General features: G+C 47.3%; 2 protein-coding genes across 2 annotated transcripts in view; one reads left to right on the top strand and one right to left on the bottom strand.

Annotated features, from left to right (window-relative positions):
* Nucleotides 1–6,546, bottom strand: part of ANGPTL6 (angiopoietin like 6) — a 44,613-nt gene extending 38,067 nt beyond the window's left edge. Inside the window, 2 exon segments of the mRNA XM_048488095.1 lie at nucleotides 6,146–6,241; nucleotides 6,445–6,546. Of these exon segments, the coding sequence (XP_048344052.1) occupies nucleotides 6,146–6,241 (96 nt within the window). The 5' untranslated portion in view covers nucleotides 6,445–6,546.
* Nucleotides 6,547–16,949: 10,403 nt separating this feature from the next.
* Nucleotides 16,950–26,537, top strand: P2RY11 (purinergic receptor P2Y11). The gene is made up of 2 exons (XM_048488099.1): nucleotides 16,950–17,087; nucleotides 25,442–26,537. The coding sequence occupies exon 2, from the start codon at nucleotides 25,479–25,481 to the stop codon at nucleotides 26,481–26,483; it is 1,005 nt and encodes a 334-aa protein (XP_048344056.1). The 5' UTR covers nucleotides 16,950–17,087; nucleotides 25,442–25,478; the 3' UTR covers nucleotides 26,484–26,537.
* The last annotated feature ends 1,064 nt before the right edge of the window (nucleotides 26,538–27,601 follow it).

The following is a 27,601-nucleotide window of genomic DNA, read 5'->3' as shown; positions in this document are numbered from 1 at the left end:
AAGATATACTGTAGTCATGCACTGTTTTGTTGTACACTGCCCAGAGCCCTTAGGGGTGGGCAGTTTATTATTATTATTATTATTATTATTATTATTATTATTATTATTATTATTATTATTATTATTATTATTATTATCGCCGCCGCCGCCGCCGCCGCCGCCGCCGCCGCCGCCGCCGCCACCACCACAGCACAAGGGTCTTAACGTGTGACTGAAGGGCTGTAGCAGCCACTGCGTGGCAGGCTCTGACTCTTTCAGCAACCATTTTGTGGTCGCCATTTTGTGGCCGTGCCATCTATGCTATGCCAAGAATTCCACAAGCTCAAAAAGGTTGGAGACCCCTGCTACCACCTTATGTTGTTTTTTTAAATATTATTTTAGCTATTCATTGTTTGCTGAGAGTTCCCTGGCTCCCCGTACAGAAGCAAGAAGAAGGTCTGTCCAAGCAAATCAGAAGCCGTATCCAATTGAGGAGTGGGGGTGGGGATTTGGCACTTACTGCACAGGGCTGGAATGGCCAACGGGGCTGGGAAATGAAAAATCCAGCAACGAGTGACTTAATTTCCCAAATAGCTTTTCCAGTCTCGTGCTAAATTTATCCTGCTCTGTGCGCTGGCCCCTCTGAAGGGATGCTAGCAAGACTCCCTTATTGCCACTGGCTCATCATATCCAGTCCTGGCAAACTGCACTGCAACCTGGGTGATTCCTGCTAATCCAAACAGTCAGCCAGAAGAATTGTGGGTTCAATGCAGATGGCACTGTTTAGATGCTTATACTGGGGGATATGACGTATAGATGTAGCCACACCATGCAAGAAAGTGGTACCATCAAAGGTGCCCAGGTGGGAAAGGCAAACAAATTTGCCTCATTCACTGAGAGGTTTCTTTTTCACACACCCCAGTGAAATGTGTGGCATGAGTGTGGCATGAAAGCTCTTTTGAACAAGGTTTATGTTGATGAGCCTTGTGTGGGAGAAAGTTCTCGTAGACCATCCATCCATCCATCCATCCATCCATCCATCCATCCATCCATCCATCCATCCATCCATCCATCCATCCATCCATCCATCCATCCATCCATCCATCCATCCATCCATCCATCCATCCATCCATCCATCCATCCATCCATCCATCCATCCATCCATCCATCCATCCATCCATCCATCCATCCATCCATCCATCCATCCATCCATCCATCCATCCATCCATCCATCCATCCATCCATCCATCCATCCATCCATCCATCCATCCATCCATCCATCCATCCATCCATCCATCTTCCATCCATCCATCCATCCATCCATCCATCCATCCATCCATCCATCCATCCATCTTCCATCCATCCATCCATCCATCCATCCATCCATCCATCCATCCATCCATCCATCCATCTATCTATCTATCTATCTATCTATCTATCTATCTATCTATCTATCTATCTATCTATCGTCTGTCTGTCTGTCTGTCTATCTAGAACACTGAGTCGCCTTCTTTCTTTCTTACAGAACTCCAGGTAGCTGACGACACACATAAACTGTTTTTCGGTATGAACTATAATATAGCCTGATAGAGTATTATATTCTGTTGTTAAAAACCTTTAAGCAATGAGTGGTAAGAACATAAGAACAAGCCAGCTGGATCAGACCAGAGTCCATCTAGTCCAGCTCTCTGCTACTCGCAGTGGCCCACCAGGTGCCTTTGGGAGCTCACATGCAGGATGTGAGAGCAATGGTCTTCTGTGGCTTTTGCTCCAGAGCACCTGGACTGTTAAGGCATTTGCAATCTCAGATCAAAGAGGATCAAGATTAGTAGCCATAAATCGACTTCTCCTCCATAAATCTATCCAAGCCCCTTTTAAAGCTATCCAGGTTAGTGGCCATCACCACCTCCTGTGGCAGCATATTCCAAACACCAATCACACGTTGCGTGAAGAAGTGTTTCCTTTTATTAGTCCTAATTCTTCCCCCCAGCATTTTCAATGGATACCCCCTGGTTCTAGTATTGTGAGAAAGAGAGAAAAATTTCTCTCTGTCAACATTTTCTATCCCATGCATAATTTTATAGACTTCAATCATATCACCCCTCAGACGTCTCCTCTCCAAAGAGTCCCAAACGCTGCAGCCTCTCCTCATAAGGAAGGTGCTCCAGTCCCTCAATCATCCTCGTTGCCCTTCTCTGCACTTTTTCTATCTCCTCAATATCCTTTTTGAGATGTGGCGACCAGAACTGAACACTATACTGAACAGATATATTACTGAACAGATATACTGAACAGATATACTACTCATTTAATACATACATTTTACGAGTTCTATGTTTGTTACTCTTTACGATACTCCCAATTAAGGGAGATATTTTAATTTTATTCTAATATTTTTTTGTATTCAATATCGTTAATAACTTGTAACATGTTAAATTTCATTATATTAAACTCAATTAAAACACACACACAAAATAAAATGTATTAAAACATGAAAGCGAAATTTAAAATCATAACTCGGGACTATGAGGGAACTTAACCAAAGGTGATTCTAAATAAAACCGCCTTCAATTGACTCCTACCAATCTAAAAGGAGGGGGCTGGGCGCATCTTCCTGGGAAGATTGTTCCGTGATTGGGGGGCTGCCACGAAGAAGTCCTCTCGTGCGCCCACCAAGTGAGCTTCTTTGATTGGTGGGACAGCCAGAAGAACGCCTTGCCCTGTGAACTCATGTTCACTATGACTTAAGCGAGCTAACAGTGGGAGAGATTGTGGAAGAACGGCTTAAAATTTACAGCATGTTATAATCTGAAGGAGAACTATTACAAAATGATGTACAGATGATATTTCACACCCAAAAGACTGCCAAAGATGTACAAAGGTTTATCTACTAGATGTTAGAAGTATCGACAGCAAGAGGGGGTCTTTCTTTCGTATGTGCTGGACACAGTGGCGTATCGACCTGGTGACATGGGGTACCCAATGTCCCTGGGCACACCATCTGGTCACTTGGGGAGCACAAAATTTGCCCCCCACATGGCCAGTGAGTCTTGCCCTGGCACTTCCAACAGCGCCCTCCACACTCGCACTGTAGGTTCCGCCGCCCCGGAACCTGCAGCAGTGGTTGTATCACTCCTTTCTGAGCTGCTCTTCTCTCGCGCCTGGCTTCTAGGCAGCGAAGAGGGGCTGGAGCCCAACTCGTGAGTAAGCGTGGCTTACTCGCAAGTAAGTGGGGCTCTGCAAGGGTGGGCGCCCAGAGGGTTTTTTTGTCTCCGGGTACCATTTGCCCCTGGTGCGCCTCTGGACATGTAAAAAGGGTAAGACTTTTTGGGATATGATACTTAAGGAAGTGCAAAAGATTCTGAAGATAATTTTTTTTTAAAAAACGGAGGCTTTTCTTTTGGGGATTATGAGACAGGACTTTCCTAAGATATACACAACTCTGTTTATGTATATGATGGCGGCAGCAAAAATATCCACATAAAATTGAGAGGTAATAAGATACCAACAAAAGAGCTGGATTCTGAAAATCATGGAATATTCAGAAATGGTGAAGTTAAGGACACTATTTAGAGACAACAGTTTGAACATTTTTTTTCAGAAAACGGGAAACCTTTCATCGTTTGAAAACCCATTCGAATAGAGAAGTAGTAGCAGAATTTGAAATCTAAAGAAAACAGTAGATTGTAACCACTACAGTACGCTTGAGAAATAACTATTGAATTAATGCCTTACTTATACTGTATATGCACGAACTTTGAGATAACTTTTAATCAAAGATGAGATCGCTGGAAGTTAATGTATGATGAGTAGCGGGTTGTGTTTTTTCCCCTGTGTGTATGTTTTGTTTGTTTTATGTGTGAGAAAATAAAAAAAAGGTTTTTTTTAACGTGTCCTTGAGTTATAAGGAGTTGCAGAGGCCATTCTAGCATACCGCTCTGCTCAATGCATGGAATTCTCTGCTGGAAGACCCCCACCCATCCCAGTGAGGGGCAGACCCCGCCCCACTCCTACACTCCATGGTTCTATTGTCGAATCATGCCTGTTAGAATGGTTTGGACAGTTTCAACAGCAAGAGTTGGGTTTTTCTTCCAAGGCACAAGTTGGGATTCTGTATTTGCATCCAATGCGATGCAAAGAAAAGTGTGTTTCTCTTTGAGTTTAAGATGGACGCCGCCTGTATGGAAAGCATAGTTGTGGACACATAAACACATAATTGTCTAGTGTGTACTGTTTGGGGCGGGTTTTACTGACTGTGGTTCTGTCTTTTCCCCCAACGTACAAGGAATACTTCCCTTCTGCTAGCTGAGTATCATTGAACTGCTGTGCTCTGAGCTTATTTACTTGGGCCATGAAAGCACTCCCATGATCCAAGGTGGTAAGAAACTGTTTAAATAATCTCACCAGCTATGAAGTGTTTATCCTGACTGAGCTAGACAGTGAGCAATAACTCTGCTACGAAAGTGGGCTCAGCAACACCCAGAGATCTCACAAATTCTTCTGCCTGTGTCCAATAAAAACGGGTGATGCCACACATAAAGACGATGCAATTCATGCCAGTCATGGGGGTGGGTGAGGGAAACCAAGCATTGCTGGATGGTAGCAATGGAGTCCAGTCTGGGTATAGCTGGCCCCTGCAGTTATACACGAGTGCCAGTGTTCTTTCAGCTGCGAAGGAGGGGGCACTTCCAGGACATGGCGTAGGGCAGTGATGGCGAACCTATGGCACGGGTGCCAGAGGTGGCACTCAGAGCCCTCTCTGTGGGCACGCACAGACAGAGTTCATCATGAGAGGGGGGGAAATTGCCCCCCCCCCACATCTAGGCTGGCCTGGGCCGCTGGGCTCGATTATTAGCATTAAACCTAAGACCTCGTTTTGGGGAAGCAGTATAGGTAACCCTGTTAAGCGCTGTTAAACCCCACTGATTTTCATGCAAAGAACTAAAGCACGATCCTTTACCTGGGAGTAAGCTCGGTTGCTGGCAATGGGGCTTGCTTCTGAGTAAACCCTCCTACGGTCGTGATTCACCTGTTCGAAGAGTTGCATGGTTGCTTCAAAGCAAAGCCAACGACTACCACCAAGCTTACTCCTGAGTAACGCATGCCTCGGAGCCAACCATTTTTTCTAAACTAAAACCTCAGCATTCAGATTAAACTGCCATGTTGGCACTTTGCGATAAATAAGTGGGTTTGGGTTGCAATTTGGGCACTCAGTCTCAAAAAGGTTAGCCATCTCTGCTCTAGGAACTGCCAGATACTCTATCATGGTTTTGCCATAGAGTCCCAGGAACTTCTGACAGCAGCATGACAAGATTTCTGGTTCCCCTCTGAAAGTGATGTCATGCTGTTTCACCAGCAGCGTCACCCCATGTTCCTGACTCCATCTCCTGATCGGTGCCAGCCCTAGGCTAGTAATTTGCTGCCCCAAATGGGTAATGATGGTCCATGCACCGCTTGGGAGAAGACCTGAGAACTACTTAGTAAATAAAGAACATGACGGTAGTTTGCTCAGGGATTTCTTCGTTCACATTCAGTGCACTTGAGAGTTTATCCATCCGTCAGTCACATTTTGACTCTCCTTCCGAGGAACTCAGGAATATGGCTGACCTCTCCTCTACTTGAGCATCACAATAACTCAGAGTAAAGAACAGGCTCACACACACCCAGTGAGTTTCATGCATTAATTGGGGGTTTCGTGGGTGCATTTGAAACCCTTCGAAGAGGTTTAGCTATCTTCCCTTCAGGCTGTGCCCCCTTACAAGAGTCCGACGAGATCTCCCAGAGTCACAATTAATTGTCAGACAACAGAGGTCAGTTCCTCTGTAGGAAACTGCAAACTGGGAGGTAGAGATTTAACAGGGGTGGCCAACCTATGGCACTCCAGATGTTCATGGACTGCAATTCCCATCAGCCCAAATGGCCATGCTGGCAGGGGCTGACGGGAATTGTAGTCCATGAACATCTGGAGTGCCATAGGTTGGCCACCCCTGGACTATGACATTATAGCCCACTGAAGGTCTTTCTCCTCTCCAGATTCCACCCTCCTCAGACTCCACCCCAAAAGTCTCCAAGAATTACCCAAGCAGGAGTTGGCAAACCCTCTCTAGAATCAAGTAGGCTAGGCTTTGGAAGTTTATACTGAAGAGAATCCAGCATCCTTGCTTACCTCTAATTTGCAGGGCTTTGAATGACCGAAGCCGATGCTGCGTGTGTTCCCTTTCGCCTCCTTCTCCGGTGGGCTCCGGCGGTGCCCTAGCAGCATCTTGCAAAGGAAGAGCAGAGAGCGCTCCACTTACAAGCAGAACCCAGGAGCAAGGGGGTGAGATCCCAGCTGTGGATCCACCCCACCCATCCTCCTTCCCACACTAGACCGATCGCCCCACTCCTTCTGCAGGGTCGAAGCAACCTCCTGGATTGGGAGCCTCAGTTCTGACCTTGCAAGGACAGGTTGTTGTAAATATTTACATCTGGCTCATTGCTGCCTGCTCCCGGCCGGCCGAGCGCTCTCTGCAGATGTCTTTCTCTCTTCTCCCAGCTTCTTTGATCTGGAAGCTGCAGCTCAGCAGCCAAAACTTTCCGCCAAGTCTCGTGAGCTCCAGGCCAGATTCCCTCCCTCCCTCCCTCCGCCCTGCCCAGTGTGAGTGAGGAGGAACCGAATTTGGGACAGCATCCCAAGAAAGACGGCCTGACCCAGTTGCACACTTGGCTTGCAAAGTCAGAGGGGAAGCTGGCTTGGAGAGAGAAGGGGAGAAAAGAGAAGGGAATCCAATCTATGAGAAAGTTAAGGAATATAAGACTGTCAGCCACTCTCTCTGTTACAACCAGTGCCCAGACTGCAGAGATCAATTCCTATGGAGAAACGGCTGCTTTGGAGAGTTGACTCTAACTTGCATAGGTGTCAAACTCGCGCCCCTCTAGATGTTATTGACTACAGTTCCCATCACCCCCTGCCAGCATCATGCTGGCAGGGGATGATGGGAACTGTAGTCCATAACATCTGGAGGGCCGCGAGTTTGACACCTATGCTGTAGTCCATAGCATCATGTAGTCCATAGCATCATGCTGGCAGGGGATGATGGGAACTGTAGTCCATAACATCTGGAGGGCCGCAAGTTTGACACCTATGCTGTAGTCCATAGCATCATGCTGGCAGGGGATGATGGGAACTGTAGTCCATAACATCTGGAGGGCCGCGAGTTTGACACCTGTGCGTCTACAGCATTATTATGTTCGATATCACAGCTGCCAGTTCTTGAGCTGGTTGTTGGCCTTTCATTACAATTCGAGTCCCACCCAGAGACCGAGGACATAGTACTGTATTGGAGTAATATTCGTGCGGATCCCAGCAGGGCTGCCTTCTGAATCTGACCAATGTTCATTTTGTCAATTTGAAGATGTTTCAAGTGCCGCCATAGTGTTTTCGGAAAGGTGCCAGGCTGCCAATGACCACTGGGACGACCTCAGCTGGTTTGCACCATAGTGGCTGAATTTCGATTTTCAAATCGTGGTATTTAGTGACCTTCTCATGTTCTTTCTCTACAACCTTGCTGTCACCAGATACTGCTAGGTCAATGGTCACTGTGATGCCCAGTGTATTATGTTGCAACACTTTGTCCATTTGGATTATGATTACGATTTAGATTTCTATGCCACTTGCTCCCCTTTTGGGCTCAGGTGGTTCACATTGTAAGAACACAGTATATACATCTGAAACAGTGGGCCTTTCCCCACTTACCTTAAGCCCCGCGCTACTTGAGGAGAGTAGCGCGGGGTCCCCCCGCACTCCCCACGACAGGGGCGGCGACAGCGCAGCCGCCCCAACGCTGCCGCTGTCGCGCCCCCTCAGTGCGCGGCATCCCAGGCGCTCTTGCAAAGGGCGCCTTTTGATGACCCCGCGCTCTGTCGTGGGGATGCCCGGGCCCATGCCTGAGATGCCGCGCGCTGAGAGCAGCGTGCAGCATAGGGGGGATCAGGGTGAGTGGGGAAACGCCCAGTATAAACCTTCACGATAAAATCAACAGCAATAAATACATCTAATAGTAATCACAAGATGGCAATTTACAAAAATTCCACCCCCTAAGGCCGTGGTGGTGAACCCTTGGCACTCCAGATGTTCATGAACTACAATTCCCATCATCCCCTGCCAGCTTGGCCAATTGGCTACATGTTTGTCTGTAACCACTAGATAGGGCTGCCAACCTCCATGGGAGGTTTTGAGAGTTCCCATGACTACGAGTGATCTCTTCATTATTAAGATTAGTTTCCCAGGAGGAAACGTGTTGGGATTTGGCAAGTGTCTGTCACACAACTGAGCCAGGAAAGGGTTAACTGTTTGTATGTTAAGTAGATGCTGCGGTCACTGCTTAATGAGAAGGTCAATCGATTGGCCACTGGCTAACCAGGTCCAACACTGCTAGTGAGGCAGATGGCACATGTGACCGAAGTTGTAAGTTATCTTGTTTTCTTGGTTCTGCTCTGTTCTGTAGACCGCGTAAGACCGCATGTAGAATGGTGATATCCTCACTGGCGATTAATCCTGGGATAGTACTGAAATATCCAGGTTCCCTCGAGATCTCCTCACAGCCGAACCATGCAACACAGATCAGTCCCGTTTCTGGTGCTCCCCCCCCCCCCCTTATCATGGGATTTTCCTGGACCTGCTTGTATATGCACCTTTTTGAAAAAACACTCCAATGGGAGCTAATTGGAGATGGGGGCTACACATTTGAGGGTCCATAACTTTGGCCCCCATGAACCAAACTTCACCAAACCTGGGTGGTATCATCAGGAGGGTCTCCTAAAGATACTCTGAAAAACTATGATACCTAGCGAGCTGGATGAGCCAAGCAGACTATTGTATTTATTAAATAATGCTGATGCTACATTCTGTAAAATGGCTGCGAACTTTCTGCTGGAAATATCCCATAAGCAACAGTATGTATGAATCAACTTCATTTGTTATATGTTGCCAGCTTGTATTTTGATACGATTTTGATATGATTTTATACTGTTTATGCCAAATAAAGGCTAAATGAATGATACTCTGAAATTTTGGTGCTGCTAGCTTAACAATTGCACCAGTGGTGGGATCCAAAAATTTTAGTAACAGGTTCCCATGGTGGTGGGATTCAAACTGTGGCGTAGCGCCAATGGGGCTGGGCGGGGCACGACGGGAACGTGGCCGGGCATTCTGGGGCGGGGCATTCCTGGACGGGGCTGTAGCAAGGACACAGCTGCTGCGCCGGTCCTTGGGCGGGAAACGAATGCATGCAGGCGCAGGCTGCCACGCACGCCGGTGCACCTCCTGCTAGACTGCTTCAAGTTCTGCGCGCTACTGCTGAGAGGAGGGGCATAACTAAGGCAAAAATCACGTGACAAAATCACCAATTAGTAACCCCCTCTCAGCACACACAAATAATTAGTAACCTACTCTCGGGAACCTGTGAGAACCTGCTGGATCCCACCTCTGAATTGCACCCCTGACAGCAGGTACCACCCCCACCCCCCAGGGGCAGGCCTAGACATCTTCACTAGAAACAGTGAGGATGTTGGAACCTGGATGAAAAGGTGCCAATTCTTTTGAAACTTTGTTGTATCTAGATTAAATTTTCCTGATCTGCATCAGCTAGTAGGCTGTTGGCTGGATGCAACCGACAGGAAGCACTTTATCTTTTGTAACCTTTTTCTATTATCATAGCTAGTTTTTCCTCTTTTATAATAGCAAGACTGAGACTGTCTTGTTTATTTGGAAGCTCTGCCAAATAAGCCCACATTTCCAATAAAAGGGCTACTCTCGAGGGTGGGCTCTATGGCATTATTATACCCCACTGGAATCCTGCCCTCCCCAGTCTACACCACCAGACCACCAGGAATTTCCTACCCTGGAGTTAGCAGCCCTTGGGCTAGAGCGTACTGTTGATGGGGAACATTCGTGTGCTTACATGGCAACACTTTGCAGCGAACTTTGCTGGAGGAGAAAGATGTCAACAAACCAGTAAAAGAACGTGTTAACATTCAAAAGACTGCAAATGCTGGGCTGGATTCGAGCTCGCTGGGATTCTGGCTGTTGGGCTGTGTTGGGATGGAAACGGCCCCATGGAATGTATGGAACATATGGAAAACGCTGAAATGGATTATGATTTGAACGGAATGTGTAATTACAGAAGGGCTACTGGAATAAACGTCCTCCAACAACCTTTGCAGAGAGCAAACACACAAACTGCAAATTATGCCTTCACAGAACTCTGCTTGCATGACTAGGTATAAATCTGGCAGGTGGAGAGGTTGATAAGAAGAAGAGAAGAGTTTTGATTTATATCCCTCCCCCATTTCTCTCCTGTAAGGAGACTCAAACAATCTCCTTTCCCTTCTCGCCCCCTCCAACAAACACCTGAGGTGGGTGGGGCTGAGAGAGCTCCGAACAAGTGTGACTAGCCCAAGGTCACCCAGCTGGCATGTGTTGGAGTGCACTAGCTAGCCTGGTTCATCAGATAAGCCTCCACAGCTCAAGCGGCAGAGTGGGGAATCAAACCTGGTTCTCCAGATTAGAGTGCACCTGCTCTTAACTACTACACCACGCTGGCTCTACATGTAGAAAGTGTTGCATATTGTACATAAAGATGTACCCACATGTGTGCACACATCTGACCATCATGCATGTATGAAATGTTGCATGACTACATTCTGCTGAGTCGTGGCACAAATATCTCCAAAAAGCGCTTGCCAACATGGGCAGCTTGCTCAGAGAAAGAATTCAATATATGAGTAAACAGTGATGGAACACACTTAAGTTGCGGGCCAACTTAAGACAGCCCCTCAGGGTTTTCAAGGGAAGAGAGGTATGAATGGGGTTTGATCCCCCACTCTGCCACTTGAGCTTGCGGAGGCTTATCTGGTGAACTAGATTAGCTTGTGCACTCCCACACATGGCAGCTGGGTGACCTGGGGCTAGTCACAGTTCTTTGGAGCTCTCTCAGCCCCACCCATTTCACGGGGTGTTTCTTGTGAGAGGGGAAGGGGAAGGGGAAGGGGAAGGGGAAGGAGATTGTAAGCCCCTTTGAGTCTCCTTGCAGGAGAGGAAGGGGAGATATAAACAACTCCTCCTCCTCTTCCTCTTTTTCTTCTTCTATTTTTCTAAAATTTTGCCCTCTGAAGGTCTGCTGATGACAATCAATCCCCTTCATTTTTACACTTTCCAGAAGTCCATCAGAAAACCAATTGATTCCTCTAGTACATAGGTCTCAAACTTGTGGCCCTCCAGATGCTATGGACTACAGTTCCCATCATCCCCTGCCAACATCATGCTGGCAGGGGTGATGGGAACTGTAGTCCATAACATCTGGAGGGCCGCGAGTTTGACACCTGTGCTCTAGTAGGTTGTTTGGAACTGACCTGTTGGTAATTTTCTCTCTGGTAAGAGTTACTCTCTCACAGACGGGAGGTTGAACAACTAGCCTCGTGGTGCCACTGGAACAATCTAGAACTGAACACACTTAAAACCGTAGAAATGGTGGTAGATTTCAGGAGAAACCCTCCCATCCTACCTCCTCTCACAATACCTGAACAACACAGGTATCAACAGTAGGGGCACTTTAAATTTCTAGGCTCCATCATATCCTCATGACCTAAAATGGTCTTTCAACATCAAAATGTCATCAAAAAAAAGCACAACAAAGATGTTCCTTCTGCGCCAACTCAGGGCTCAAACTGCCAGGAGCTGCTGATACAGTTCTAAGAGGAATCGTGGAGTCACAATCATCTGCACCTCTATAACTGTGGTTTGGTTCTGCAACCCAACAAGATAGACACAGACTTCAGGGAGAATAATCAGAACTGCCAGAAAAACAATTGCTGCTAACCTGCCTTCCATTGAGGACCTGTATGCACGCGGGTCAAGGGCTGTGAAAATAGTTACTGACCCTACGCATCCTGGACATAAACTGTTTCAACTCTTACCCTCTAGCGATAAGCTACAGAGCACTGCACACCAAGGCAACTAGACATAAGAACAGTTTTTTCGAATGTAGGATCCACTCTGTTAAACAAATAATTCCCTCGATAATGTCAAACTATTTATTATATATTTATTATATAATTGCTGCACTACTTTTTTTCATCATTCCCTATTACCATCTCCTCCCAATTAGGCTATGACTATAGCCTGTGCTGACATTTCATTTTATTTTTATGATTTTACATTTTATGTTTTATTACTATTGATTGTTTCCTGATTGCTTACTAGACCTATATGACAATCATTAAGTGCTGTACCTTATGATTCTTGACAAATGCATTTTCTTTTATGTACACTGAGAGCATATGCACCGGAGACAAATTCCTTGTGTGTCCAATCACACTTGGCCAATAAAGATTCTATTCTATTCTATTCTATTCTATTCTATTCTATTCTATTCACTACAGCAGGCGTGTGCATGTGTGTGTTGGCAACAAAAGAAGCTTGGAGCCCATTCATAGTTGCCAACGAATAAGAGAAGTTTTTATTATTGAAGTCCATTCTGGATAGAAAAGCGGAGAGTGTCGGGCATCGCCCCCGCCTTGCTGGGCATCGACTGGTCTGGGCCCAAGAACACAGCTGGGCCCGTATCCTCCCGGAAGAAGGGAGGAGGGAGGTTTGAGGCTGAAGACTATCACCCGACCTTGAGACACTTAGAACCAGGGGTCTTCAAACTATGGCCCTCCAGATGTTCATAGACTACAATTCCCATGAGCCCTACCACTTGGCCATGCTGGCAGAGGCTGATGGGAACTGTAGTCCATGAACATCTGGAGGGCCATAGTTTGAAGATCGCTGCTTAGAACACACAACAAAACTATCCACACCTTGTTATTCTGTTAATCTGTGGGAAGATTGGGCAGCGGGGGGGGGGGGGGGACTCGTGTGGGAAATGAGGGAACAAAGGTGTTTGCAGGGACCCCGATCCTTAGATCTGCCTTTCTGCAGTTTAGGTCACTGTGACAGCACAATAAAGACTACTGATTCTACATCAAGAGTCTGAATTATTGATTGTTGTACCAGAACCTTGCAGAGAGGCAGGTTCTGTATTCTAATCTAACCAGCTGGACAGTGAGGGATGCTGTCTGCATATCTCTCTGCACACATGGGGCAAAATGGAGGAATGTGTGCAAGAATGGGTGTGTGTGAAGCGGGAAGGAAGGAAGTTCCCTGTGAGTGGCCATCTACATATCAAAGGGATGGTAGATCAGTCTCCCTCTGTCGTTGAGGCAGGAGAGGGCAAAGTCCTTCACTTCCAACAGAACCAATGTCTCCCAGTAATCATTCTCTGGTTAAAGTGTTGTTGTAGGTTCTGGGAGACCCCAGTTGTGCTATGGAAGCTTGCTGGGGGACATTGGGACTATCTCACTCTCTCAGACTCACCTACTGTCATGCTCAGCCCCTGTTTGATCCTGCTGTTGGCACGGGGTAAGAGTAAGCTAATAAGCTTGAGCCGACAAGGAATAATTAAATAAATAATTTTTATTCCAAACCCTCAGAGGGTCTGTTTTAGAATCAGAGGAGTCGCCCTGAGTATACAAAAGTCACAGTTCTTATAGGATAAAGATGCATCATAAATGTTGCAAAGCTAAACCCTGTCAATTCATGACGTTTCAGTATTCCCATCATTGTTAATCATGGCGATACATTGTTAAATCGCATTCTTAAGAATATAGTTTCTCACATGGCTTGCCTCTCTTTCTTTGCTTTAATTCTGCTTGGTCAGTTATTTTCCTCTACACACACACTTTCTCAGCTCCTTGCTAAGTGAAAGTATCTTTACTTTGGAATGTGGGAAGAGACAATAGGGGCTGTTTTGGAAAGCAAAGTGTCTTTTGCTATTTCTGAGCAATAATTCTTAATACTAAAATGTCTTCAAGAAAACTTGCTTAAGTTATATAAACAGTGTGTTTGTCTCTGATGGTCTCCCTCAGAAGCTGCTGGACGGATCGCCCCCAAATTTTCACAGGAAGTCCCTCCCTGTTGCTGGTAGGTACTCGGACCTTCAGCTAAGAGCCGCCCGAAAAGTCAGCATGCTACCCTGAGGCCAGGTAAAATGTCTTTTTCCTGGCGCACCAGGCCATGAAGCTGCCTCTGTTTAACTGTCACCCTTAGAATGTTGGTGCAGCCTGTCTGTCTGTGGCCTGAGGGCTTGGGATGCCCTTACAATGTTCACTCAGATGGGCAGAGATGAGCAGTGAAAACAGTAAATAGGTAATACTGGTAGGTAATACAAGTGGAAGTGAAACACCTACACACTTTGCCGTGTGAGACGTCAGGTGGGGTTCCCTCATACACACACATGCAGGTAACTTTCACTCTCTGTGCCTCACCCACTGCTACCACACAACACACATCCAGCTCATCCTCACACACCTCACTCTGCCCTCTCTCACATCCAACCACCACTTACCCACTTCCTCACCCATATTCGCCACAGCTGTCTTTTACTAAAAGTGAGCTGGAGTTTACCTTTTTCTTCTAAGAAAATCCACGGGGTGGGGGCGAACCAACACTTCCGGCTCTGCTTCTTTTGCACATGGCCCTTTATGAACCCAGGGAGCTGGCCTCGATCTGAGCGCCTCACCCCCCCGCCTCTGCTGCCTGACTGGGATAGCCTCCTTGCCCCAGTTCTGCCTTACCCAAGCCAGGACTGTGTGTGTCAACCAGCCTCATGGACAGCGGGATTCACACTCTGGCCAAGATGTCCCACGTTGTGGGAGATGCAGGAAGGGTTACCTTATAACTAAAAAACAAGACAGCACCATATAGCGCATGTGCGATTGAAAAAAGGGGAAAGAGGGGATCTCCATTTGACCACACCAAAAGGCTATGCTGGGGATCATTGGACCTGCATGGACATCTGTGTGGGCTGCGGACTGTGATGAGAAGGACAATTGCCACAGCAACGCGTGGCCGGGCCCGCTAGTGTGTATGTGTGTGTGTGTGTGTGTATATATATATGTATACTTCAGTTGAAATAATCATTTAAATGCTTTATTTCTATTTTCTATTTTCTGGGTCTGTGCTTTAGTTGAAGATATTCATTTTTCATGAGCGCTTTAACTTGCAATACCACAAGCATTTTCAAAAACTGAGAGTATCTTTTTCTGGAGTGCAGGAACATTGAATGCTTTTCTCTTAACAAAGACACTTTTTCATGATTCTGGGCAATGACTTTAAGCTGTATTTTTGCCTGAACCTTTTTCTCTCCATTATTTTCCTAAATAATGGGGAGAAGGAAGAAATAACCTTCTGGTAAATCTAAAATCCTTTTCTTTTTCTCTTTCTATCTCTCTCTCTCTTACTTTCTATCATTTGATATTTCCTTCTTACTTTCACTCCTTTCCTTCTGCACGAACACTGCCATGTCTCCTGTCTCTTGCCTGGGATGTGGGAACCTTTTTTCTCACTCCTGCTCCCTGCTGTGCTTGTGTTTTTCCACCTTGCTTCTCAGGCGCTGCCTTATCAGCTCATTGGACACCTGCTGTTGTTGTTCTGTCGGTAGTGCGGAATATAGTGCGGAATGTAGGTTGTTTTGACTCTGAGAGAGGCTTCTTTGAATATGGACTATGGGACTGGAGGGGTGCCATACCACCTTGGGAACTGGTGGTCAGGAATGGGGTGACGTGATGTGTGCTATAATGGAGGCGGCATGGCTGGTTATGCTTATTCTTGATGCTGTTTCCTAATAAAGAAATCAGCTGCATACAGGGTCTTGCTATTGAACAGTCCAGGGGCGGGACATCTACCTCACTGGGTTGTTGTGAGGATAAAACGGAGGAAAGGAGAACGCTGTAAGTCACTTTGGGGTAGAAAAGCCAGCTATAAATAAAGTAAATAAATTAATTCCTTTGAACGTGACAAGAGAAAGCCAGAAAAGGATGCTTTCAACATTCTTGTTCTAACGGACATGTTTCTCTTCCTCCATCTGCTTGTCTGGGTGGACTCGGTTCATCTTTTATTTGTTTGTTTACTATTTAATTTGTAGACTGCTGGGCAGGACTGGAACGGGGGGGGGGGGACTGTGCCCGGGGCACGCGTGTGTCCTGCACCCCGCCACGCCCACTCCCTGCCCCTGCATCTCACACACCCTGTCCCCTGGGCACTACGCCACTGCTGCTGGGGCATTAGGTGGTTGGTACACTGACCAGAGAGTCAAACTGGCCAGGTTTACACATGCAACACCCGCAGTCTCTGGGGCGGGGAATGCCCTGAAGGAGAAAAGCTTTCTGTACAAGCATTGCCACATATGCTTTAGGAATGTCTTGCTTCTAAATAAAAGTACATAGAGCTGTCTGAGTTTCAGTGTGGATTTTTTTCTCTCTCTCTGCGGAACTGATCTCAGTGCTGACTGCTCACAATGGGGCTGTTTCCGAAAGTCCAGGATGTGGTTGCAGACTCAGTTTAACTTCCTAATACCTTGGTTACGACTATGCATCGAGGCACGTCAGCAGAGTCTGCAGTGGAGTTTTCTGGATCACAGATAGCGTCTGCAGTGGAGTTTTCTGGATCACAGGTCAGCTGTGTAGGGTTACGAAACTTCAAGATGGGGCCCAGAGCGCTCTCAGAATTACACCTGATCTCCAGCTTACAGAGATTACCCAGGGAGAAATGGCAGTCTCGGAGGATGGACTCTCTGGTATCACATCTCTTCTGAACGCCCATCCCTTCCAGAAATCTACCTTCTCCTAGGTACGGACTCCAGATCTGCAGGGATTTCTCAAGACCGAGTTAGCAGCCCTTGGGCTGTCTCAGGTCAGAGAGCCTGTTTCCCGGACGTGGCTGGCCTTCTGGAGTCACGGGATTGGGGCCATTCTTCAGGCCTGAAACCTCCCGAGGTTGATTTGCTGGGATCTAAGAAAGGGACAGAAGGAGAACTCTACTAGATGAGACCAAACCTTGACAAGTTTCTAGTCTCCAACAGTAGATATTCTGATGGCCAACCAAATGTAATGAGCACTGGTGTGGGGGTTGCCCCCCCGGGGTCTTACAGTGGCTAAAAATGCTACAGTGTGGCAGTGACTCTTTCTGACTCTCTGGAAACAACTGAAAATTTCCCTCGCCCCACCAAGAGTGCAAAGTTGGACTTGAGGTATGTAGAAGGTTACTGTTTCCCATTACATAGTTACTTTCTGCAGTTGCAAAATGCAAAAACGACCATTATCCTCCTTCAACAAACAGAAGAATTTCCAATCTCATTTTATTGCCAGTCCTTTCCATTGCCATTGAATAATAATAATTGAAAAATCTAACTTCTGAGTTGGCTGGCTTCAGGTTGCTCATTCTGACTGATGCCAGAGGTCTTTGTGTTGTCTAAGGGCTGAACAACGTGTTACATTTTTGACGAAGAAGGGTTGGCTTTTATGCCCTGTTTTTCTCTACCTTTAAGGAGACACAAGGTGACTTTCAAGCTCCTTTCCCTTCCCTTCCCCTCCCTAGAACAGACACCTTGTGAGGTAGGTGGAGCTGAGAGAGTTCTGAGAGAACTGTGGCTGGGTCTGGGGTACCTGGATCCAACTCAAAATAATTTTCCTTGCATCCACACAACCACTCAGGGCAGTGGCAAAGGTATAGATTTTTTAATGAGCCCTTCGGGGGAGGGCGGTCTATAAACCCAATAAATAATAATAATAATGGGGTGGGTTTGGGGGGGCCACGCCCCCTGCCCCTGGGGGCATGACCACACCTCACCAAGCCCTACCCCCAGCCTCAGTGCTAATAAAAGCAGCTCTCTGAGGTTGGGGATAGCAGACCCCCCCCCCCCCCCCCGGGCTCCCAGCCGGCAGTCTCTTCTGCCTTCTCCTCCGGGCAGAGGCATAGCTAGGAAAAATGGAGCCTGGTGCAAAATCTGAGTTTTCTGCCCCCCTCCCCCAAAGGGCAGCCACTGTGATGCTGGAATCCACTCCCAAACAGCATCACTTTCAATGGTGTTTAAACCAGGGAGCCCAGATTCTCCTTTCAAATCCACCTTAAAGGGAGAAGATGCCAGCCACAGATGCAGGAGAAACGTCAGGAGAAAATGCTACTGGAACACAGCCATACAACCCAGAAAACCCACACCACCCTAGTGATTCCGGCCGTGAAAGCCTTCGACAATTATTTACCTCTTTTTTATCTCTGGTTTTTATAGCAGTCAACTGTGCGGTATACACCATGAGAGTGACCATTGATCTCCCAAGAAAATAACTAACAGGAGAGTTATTTACATGTTTTTTAGATTTGATCTCAATGGCTGGTATTTTAGTCATTGTCAGTGGAGAACTGAGAAGGGAAAAAAGGCAGAATATGAGCTATTGGGCATAATCCCCACTATATGGATTTATTATTATTTATGATTTTATTAAGTTTTTATACTGCCCTTCAGTACTCTGCAAGTTTTTAGCTCTGCTCACAACCTGAGATCAATCCTGATGGAAGCTGGTTTCAGGTAGCTGGCTCCAGGTTGACTCCAGTCTGAGGTCAGGGGAGGGGAGGGGTGGCATGCAAGGGAGGGGCTCCGGCATCTGGACATGGTCCACCCACCCTAGCAGAGGAAGGGGGCGGGGGTGGCATGCAAGGGAAGGGGAGGGAGGAGTCAGTAAGCACTACCCTAGCTTAATGGGGGTATAATGTAGACGACTGGGGAAGGCTGTGGCCAACCACCCCATAAACATAGTCTGCCCTTACAGTAGGCGATGCATTATTGTGAAATTTATCACCCGGGGTCACTGTGAGTATTACTACCTGATGCTTGCACTTTTACCTTTAAGTTTGTAGAAGATCAACCCCCCCACCCCCACCCCCCCCAAAAAACTTTGTTGAACTTGTGGGAGATTTTGGAATTTTGGGAACAGAAAGTGGGCATCACAACCGCAGCAAATGATACCAGTTTAACATGCACATAGAAGTTTTAGACCATTGTTGAGTTTTCTTGTTAGAAGAGCTATCCGTTAAAGTCCACCCCCCACCCCCTCAATAATTTTCCAGTGTGCAAATTGGTCAGGCTGACTGTTCTATAATGATAGGCCAGTTTCTGAGGGGGCATAAACACGAAGAAATAAATCTGTATCCTTTAAGCCTGAGGTACCTTCCTTCCTTACCACTAATGGTCTCATCAATTAAAAAAAACAATGAGATAGCAGTCACTGATGGGAGCATCTTTGTCTCTGTCTTTGTGCTTTAGTCTATAGTCAACGCGTTAATTGTGTGGAGCCGGTTAGCCACTGTCTTGATTAATATTTTTTTTTTTGCTGAAACCAACAACTGTCAGACGTGCTCCCATAACAGGATGACTATAGACAAAGGAATAGAATGGGAGTTGTGGATACTAAGTATTCAGATGCTCCTGCACCAGTGACCTTTGCTATTCCATTGTTACCCCATGCTATAGACTTCATTGTTTCTCATACTTCTATTCAGATGCCCTCAACTATTGGACCTGGTTGCCTCTTCTTCGTTACTCACAGGCAATGTTTCTTCACCCACCCTTTCCTTAGTCTATAGTCATCCTGCAGGAGCAGATATATAGACACTGTCAAAGGGCTTTACAATCTCGAAGATGCCTTGCCAGTGTCTTCCCCTGCTGGCAAACACCTGTGAGGTGGGGTGAGAATGCTGCCAGAGAGCTCCGGCATGATTGACAGCCCGGAAAGGTCGCAGCATGGCGTGTGTGGGGTGCGACAGGCTAATAACCTGACAATACAATGTTCCCAGATTAAAACAAAAGCCTCCCATCAGCTCATGGCCCATGGCAGGTGAGGGAATGGAAACCGGTTCCTACAAAGATTAGATACAGGCTCTTAACCGTGTCCTGCGCCACTGCTGCTTTCTGAAGCTTATTAAGCATTATTCAGTCTGTGTCTTGTAGAAAAAAGGGATACACTATTTCATGCTTGAATACCATCCTGTACTTTCTTCATTTATTGGGGTGTGTGTGTGTGTGTGTGTGTGTGAGTAAATTGCTGTCAAGTCACAGTAGGATTGTAGGCCCTCAGTTGTGAAATATCTGGAGATTTTGCAGATAAAGCCTAAAGAAGGCAGGGTTTCAGAAGGGGGAGGGGAAGGACTTCAAAAGGGACAAACTGCCATAGACTCCACCCTCCAAAGTGGCCATTTTTTCCCCAGGGGAACTGATCTCTGTCTCATATTAGTTGTAATCATGGGAGATCTCCAGCCACCACCTGGAAGTTGGCACCCCTAAGCCACAGTGTCAGGAGGCTGCTATCTAGATCAGGGGTAGGGAACCTGCGGCTCTCCAGATGTTCAGGAACTACAATTCCCATCAGCCCCTACCAGCATGGCCAATTTGCCATGCTGGGGTGAGATGATAGTGTAGACCCTGAAGGCACAGATTATTCTAAATGATCGAGAGGCATTTCAGGAACCGTGTAGCCATGGCTTAAAATGCTGCAGTCGCTGCTGCTATTGAGATATACGTAACCAGCCTGCTATATGTAACCCCTGCCATCTGCTAATTCTTCCCTCAATCTTTGCTTTATGGCTTCACATGCTCGTAGACAACTAGGCTTCCCCTGGTCCTCCCGTCCCATGGGAACAATGTGGCCTTCACTATCTTGTGGGACGGGAACCTAGGTGGCTTTCTCTCGCTATCTGCTCGCGATCTTGGGGCGCCTTAGCTCCAAAGATTGTTTTTCACAAATTCTTGGGGAATTGGGAGGGGGGCTCACTTTGGGGATAAAGGGGACTGCGAATGCCAGTTTTGGCAGAACTGGCTTCGCTTGTGTGGTACTTCGATGCCTGCTCAAGAAACGCTACTGATCAATACTTCAGAGTCCGTTTGTTGGCTTAAGAAGAAGAAGAGGAGTTTGGATTTTTATCCCCCCCTTTCTCTCCTGCAGGAGACTCAAAGGGGCTGACAATCTCCTTGCCCTTCCCCCCTCACAACAAACACCCTGTGAGGTAGGTGGGGCTGAGAGAGCTCCGAGAAGCTGTGATTAGCCCAAGGTCTTAGCTGGCGTGTGTGGGATGGCCTGGACAGGCTAATCTGAATTCCCCAGATAAGCCCCCCACCCCAGCTCAGGCGGCAGAGCTGGGAAGTCAGCCAGGTTCCTCCAGATTAGATTCCGCGAGGCAGCTCTTAACCTCCTTCGTCAGGGGCCTCAACACTGTACAGCTTGTGGCAGCCATCAGGTTTCGAGGCAAAAGGCCAGGCTTGAGGTGGTTTGCCATTGCCTGCCTCAGTGTAGCAACAGCTGAAGGTCTTCCATGGTGGGGTCCTAAACAGGAGACCAAGCCATGCCTGCACCTTCCAAGAATCACATGAAGTGACAACGAAATTTCAGCCTGGAGCCATCCAAGGTCAAGGCTTAGAAGAAGTGCTTTCACCAAAAGAGTCACAGCCAACTTGAATTCCAAATCATCTTCAAGGTGTGGGTGTTGACCTTTAAGGCCTTACGCGGCCTGGGACCCTCATTACGCCGGGGACCGCATTACCCATATGTCCCAGCTCGACCTCTGGGTTGAGAGGCCAATTCCCTGGAGATCCTGGCCCCTCAATGGCGGCTGGCCCTCCCACTCGGGCCAGGGCCTTTATGGCTCTGGCCCTGCCTGAGGCCAAGGACACTCTCCCTCCAGCTGTCGGGCCCTGTAGACCCCTTCCCGTTGTTCCGCCGGGGCCTGTAAGGCTAAGTTGGTGCCGGGCCTTTGGAGAGACGACGTGACCGGTGCCTCTGCTGATTACAGGGTCCCTAATCATGGGACCCATTATTCCCTTTTCTGGGGGGAGGGTTGTATATGGGTTCATGGGACATGGTTTTAGAATGTAACTGTTTTAAGTTGTACATATGTTTTTTAATATATATAATATTTTATATTGTTCACCGCCCTGAGCCCTTTGGGGATAGGGCGGTAAATTAAATCTAATAATAAACAAACAAACAAACAAACAAACAAACAAACAAACAAACAAACAAACTAACTAACTAACTAACTAACTAACTAACTAACTAATGGTAACAACAGTAGGGTGTTCAAGGCAAGAGACTTTCAGAGGTGGTTTGCCATTGCCTGCCTCTGCACAGTCCTTGGTGGTCTCCCCCTCACGAGGGCCAATTGCAGCTTAGCTTCCCAGATCTAACCACCAGCCAGGGCTGGGCCACCTAGATCAGGGCTTTTCATTGGTGAGGGCAATTGAATCTTTTAATAGTCAAGGGAGCTCCAGTAACTGTGGCTTTCCAGATAGCCTATGACCACATTCCCATCAGTTCATCAGCATGGCCAATTGGCCATGCTGGCAGGGGCTGATGGAAAGGCAGTTCATGAACATCTGGAGAGTCATGAGGTTGCAGACCCTGGTTCAAGGGAGCTAGGGTCTGCAGCCTCGCGGCTCTCAGATGTTCATGAACTGCATTCCATCTGGCCATCCAGCATGGCCATTTGGCCATGCTGGCGAAGACTGATGGGAATAACAGATATATTTAACCGCAGGTGGAAACAGTCAAAAAACATCTTTTCATCTAGTGAAATTTTTAAAATTTATTTTACACATGTATAAAAAGCACATACAGAAAAAACCCTCAAATCTAACATTCCCTCCTCCATTATAAGTTTTTTTTAAACAAAACATTTCAAGACATCTGTGTGTGTGTGTATAGTGCAGTGGTTCTCAACCTGGGGGTTGGACGACCCTTTCACAGGGGCCGCCTAAGACTCTCTGCATCAGTGTTCTCCATCTGTAAAATGGATCCATGTTAGGGTTGGGGGTCACCACAACATGAGGAACTGTATGAAAGGGTTGCTGCATCAGGAAGGTTGAGAACCACTGCCTAAGACTCCCTGCATCAGTGTTCTCCATCTGTAAAATGGATCCATGTTAGGGTTGGGGGTCACCACAACATGAGGAACTGTATGAAAGGGTCGCGGCATTAGAAAGGTTGAGAACCACTGGTCTAGCAACTTCTAGCTACCTCATAATGGATCTGAACTCAAATTTAGTTTTGTGTTTATAGTTGGTATCAGCATTTCCTGTTTTAGTCATAAAACTATTTTACTCCGATCTGCTGTTTTCATTTAAATCTCAAATCCTGCCATTATTTCTCTATTTGTATCTGTTCTCAGTAGGCAGTCTTGCAAAGGGCTTCATCCATGTGCTTGAAGGTTAACAACGTAGAGAAATGTAAAATGAGGTTCCTGCTTGTACTCGCATAGAGACCGTTTCTAAAATATCTGCTAATTGTTTAGCTTTCGTTACAGTTCTGACTATTATCCATTCCTGTCTAATTAGATACATGAAGTCTGAAAGGAACAGTCCAGTAGCACCAAATGTTTAGTTTTTGCAATTGTCAGAGGGAGAAAATGAAATGGACATCCTTTAGTCAGGGTGTATATTCAAACTGTTTGGCTGCACCAGCTGTTTGCTTCCCGCCCCACGCCAGGTGGAAGACTCCCCTAGCAGTTTCCTCCTGCAAGCCATTTTGGCCAGGGGAACAGAACAGTCCTTCCTCCCAACTACCCCTCTGTACACCCCCAAATTGTTAATTTTGTTTGTTAATTTGATCGCTGTGTTTTAATCCAATTTTAATGGGGTTGTTTATATGGGTTATTGTACACTGTGTAGAGCAGTGATGGCGAACCTATGGCAGGGGTGCCAGAGGTGGCACTCAGAGCCCTTTCTGTGGGCACACGTGCACAGAGTTCATCATGTGGGGGGGCGGAAAATCACCCCCCCACACACCAATCTAGGCTAGCCTGGGCACAATCCTTTACCTGGGAGTAAGCTCTGTTGCTGGCAATGGGCCTTGCTTCTGAGTAAACCCTCCTAGGGTTGTGATTCACCCATTGAAGCGTTGAACGGTTGCTTCACCAAGCTTACTCCCAAGTAACGCGCGCCTCGGAGCAAACCATTTTTTCTAAACTGAAACCTCAGTATTCAGGTTAAATGGCCGTGTTGGCACTTTGTGATAAATAAGTGGGTTTGGGGTTGCAATTTGGGCACTCGGTCTCGAAAAGGTTCACCATCACCGGTGTAGAGGAAGTTATATTGTACACTGCTCAGAGCCCTCTGGGAGTAGAGAGGTATAAAAAAACCCAATAAATAAATAAATAAATAGCTAGCTAGCTAGCTAGCTGCCTCTGGGGGACAAAGGGCAGGATCCAGAAAGAACCATGAGAGGCAAATAGGGAGATGGCAGCAGAAGAGAGTATGTGTGACAATCACCCCATCCTTCCCGTAAGGGAAAATTTAGTCTGGATTCAACCCAATGTCTGCAGTTGGGTTGGATCCAGACTGAATTTTCACTAACAAGAAGGATGGGGTGTTCACCACCAATCTTCACTATGTACATAGGAAACTGCTTTCACTAAAAATAAAGTTCTGCGTACCGAAATGTACCTGACCTATTTTGACTATGGATTCTAATATTATGACAATAGCTTTTAAAAGTTAGACGGTAGGTGTAATTGAAGCAGAGTTTCCCCCTGCTGGGCACATAAACATTGTTTTTTTCTAGCGAAACGCGCAGTCTGTTTCATCAAGCTCATCAAGGGTCTCTTGGCTACCTTCCACTATCTAAAGCCGGGGTCCCTAGGCTTCTGGGGCTCGCAAGAACCTTTGGAATTCAGACAAAATGGCTGCCCCAGGAGGAGCAGCCAGCCACAAAATGGCAGTCAAAAAGTAAAGATCCTTCTGTTGTGGTGGCCACTGCTGCCAAAGGCATGGTTTCTCAAAAATCTGCACGGCCAAACAATTCTCCACTGGCCAATCAGATGCCTTGTTGTGCAGCGTGGTTTAACTGTTTTGACCGTTTTAACGGTTTTAATTGTTTACTTGTTTATTTAAACAGATTTTATGTGTTGTTTATTGTTGTGAGCCACTCTGAGCCCTTGCGGAGAGAATGGTGCACAAATCGAACTAACTAAAATTGCCACTTGCCCCACTTATTGTCTGAAAACATTTGGTGGGCACTAAGAAAGATGTTGGAGGGGTCAGGGCACCCATGGGCCTCATGTTGGGGAACCCTAGAATCATAGGGTTGGAAGAGACCCCAAGGGCCATCAAGTCCAACCCCCTGCAATACACAATCAAAGCACTCCCGACAGGTGGCCATCCAGCCTCTCTTTAAAAACCTCCAAAGAAGGAGACTCCCCCACTCTCCGAGGCAGTGCTTTCCACTGTCGAACAGCCCTGACAGTCAGTAAGTGTTTCGTGATGTTTAGGTGGAACCTATTTCCTTCACCTTGAACCCATGACTCCTGGTCCTAGTCTCTGGGGCAGCAGAAAACAAGCTTGCTCCCTCACCAACACACGGCCCTTCAAATATCTAAACACGACTACCACGTCATCTCTTCACTTTCTCTATGGGACCCTGTTCTACAGGAACAATTATGTCTTTGAGTCTGTAAGGAAGTGAAGAATTTAGGCTTCTTGTGGGTATTTCCTTGCCAAGGTTCGCTAGCATTGATCATAAAAGTCCTGACAGAATCTAACCCTGGTCCCTCTTGCTTCCCTAGAACGAAGCCCCCGGATCGAGCAGAACTCAACAACGGGATGGCAAATCCCTGCAAAGCGGGCTTGGACAAGTTCCAAGAATGGCTCTGGCCCATCCTGGCCCTGCAGTTTGTCTTGGCCATTGCCGGGAACGGCTTTGCCATCTACCGCTTTGTGGCCCACGAACGCTCCCCTTGGCACTCGGGCATCATCTACGCCTTCAACCTGGCCGTCAGCGACCTGCTGTACGCCATCTCTCTGCTGCCCCTGGCCATTTATTACTACCCAGAAAAGGACTGGCGCTACGGCCTCGTCTTTTGCAAGCTGGACCGCTTCGTCTTCTTCTGCAACCTTTACGGCAGCACGTTCTTCGTCGCCTGCATCAGCCTGAACCGCTACGTCGCCATCGTCCACCCCTTCTTTGCCCACGGACGCCTGGAACCCCGCCACGCCACAGCGCTCAGTGGGGCCGTGTGGTTGCTGGTGGCGGCCATTTCCGCACCGGTGCTCAGCTTTTCAACCACAGAGTTTAAAAACGGCACCGTCGCAAACAGTCCCAATCGAACCGAGTGCTTCGGAAGTGCCTCCGACGGGAACCTGCCCCAGTACTGGCCCTACAGTCTGTTCCTGTTGGTTTTTGGCTGCCTGTTGCCCTTCCTCTTGACTGCCGTATCCTGCGGGGCCATCCTCCACACCGTCCTCCGCAACCAGAACATCACGACGGCCGAAAAGAGCAAAGTGAAAGCGCTCGTTTGCGCGGTGGTGGCTCTCTACGCCCTGTCCTACCTGCCTTTCCACATCCTACGCAACCTGAATCTCCGGATGCGCATGGTGGACAGCAAGGACTGCAGCGTGAGACGCCTGATCTACATCCTCTACCAGCTAGCAAAGATCATGGTCCACTTCCACATCTGCATCCACCCACTGATCTACGCTGCCCTGGCTGACAACCTGCAGGAATATTGCTGCAGAGGCTCCAGGCGGAGGAGAGATACGGGAGAGAAGGGCGTGCCGCTGAGGTTGTGCGACCAGGCCCCTCCGGGAGAGCCCCAGAGCCAGGGGTGATGCAATCTTGTGGGTTGCACAGGGGTTAACTCTTTGCTGCTCACAATACCTGTATTGCTTAATAGACCCTGCTCAAGGGAGAGCCATAATGCTCGCCAGGTTTAATGTTATGCCTTCTGCCTTGTTGCATGGCAGATTTAATAAGCAAGAAAAGGCTAAAAGATTGTGCCCATGCAACGATGGCTCAGTTGAATCTCTGGCCCACCAATTACTACACTGTCTCAGATTCAAGGAAATCAGATCCAAGTATGTGAATCTTACTCCTTTACATTTACCTTCCCCGATTGAATTCGATTACACTACTTGTTGGACAACCCTGATCCTTCTCTCTGTATGATAGTGGCAGACTTTCTCCTGGAAATTACTAAACACCAGTAGATTTCCTTCGACCTGTATTGTATATGCTTTTTAATCTGTTTTTTATTACTGTTGTCTATGCCAGTAAAGGCTTGCTTCTATTAACTGCTGCCCAATGAGCCAGGTTGTCACAGAGAGGCTGAGGCTCGAGAGTTGAAGCAGGCCTCTGATAAGCCGCAGGATTGCAAGCTTGTTGACACAACGTTTTCCCCCCAGCTTCCCCTGAAAAACCTCTGCTTCTGCTACATGAAAGGCGGAAGTCTCGGGGCCTTTTATGGTGAAACTGTGTTTCGGCACGCCACAGCTCTGACTCGGCATGATCTCTGCAGTCTGGACTGGCCATAAGACTGGGGGTCGGCGAGAGGCCTTGACGTTATTATTACACAGCCTACATCTGAAACCTGAATTAAAGAACTCAAAATGGCCTTATTAGGAATTCTGAGGAGGGGATTCAATGCATGTAGCGTTCCTGAAAAATAAGCTCTAGAACGAACTGTCTTCTAAAGCAAGATTTAGGAGCTTTGGGGAGGGGCTGTGGCTCAGTAGTAGAACCTGTGATTGGCATGCACAAGGTCCCAGGATCAATTCCCGGCATCTCCAGTTAAAAGGGCCAGGCAGGAAAGGATATGAAGGACCTTAGCCTGAAGCCTTGGAGAGCGGCTGCCAGCAGAGTAGACAACACTGACTTTGCTGGACCAAGGTCTGATTCAGCATAAGGCAGATTTGCGTATTCATGAAGAAGAGTTTGGATTTATATCCCC

The sequence above is a fragment of the Sphaerodactylus townsendi genome, linkage group LG03 (assembly GCF_021028975.2).
Source record: "Sphaerodactylus townsendi isolate TG3544 linkage group LG03, MPM_Stown_v2.3, whole genome shotgun sequence".
In the NCBI taxonomy this organism is placed as follows: domain Eukaryota; kingdom Metazoa; phylum Chordata; class Lepidosauria; order Squamata; family Sphaerodactylidae; genus Sphaerodactylus; species Sphaerodactylus townsendi.
This window is presented reverse-complemented; position numbering and strand designations above follow the sequence as displayed.

Excerpts from the sequence above, each read along its gene's own strand:
- P2RY11 (XM_048488099.1), top strand. The coding sequence starts at position 25,479 with ATGGCAAATCCCTGCAAAGCGGGCTTGGACAAGTTCCAAGAATGGCTC.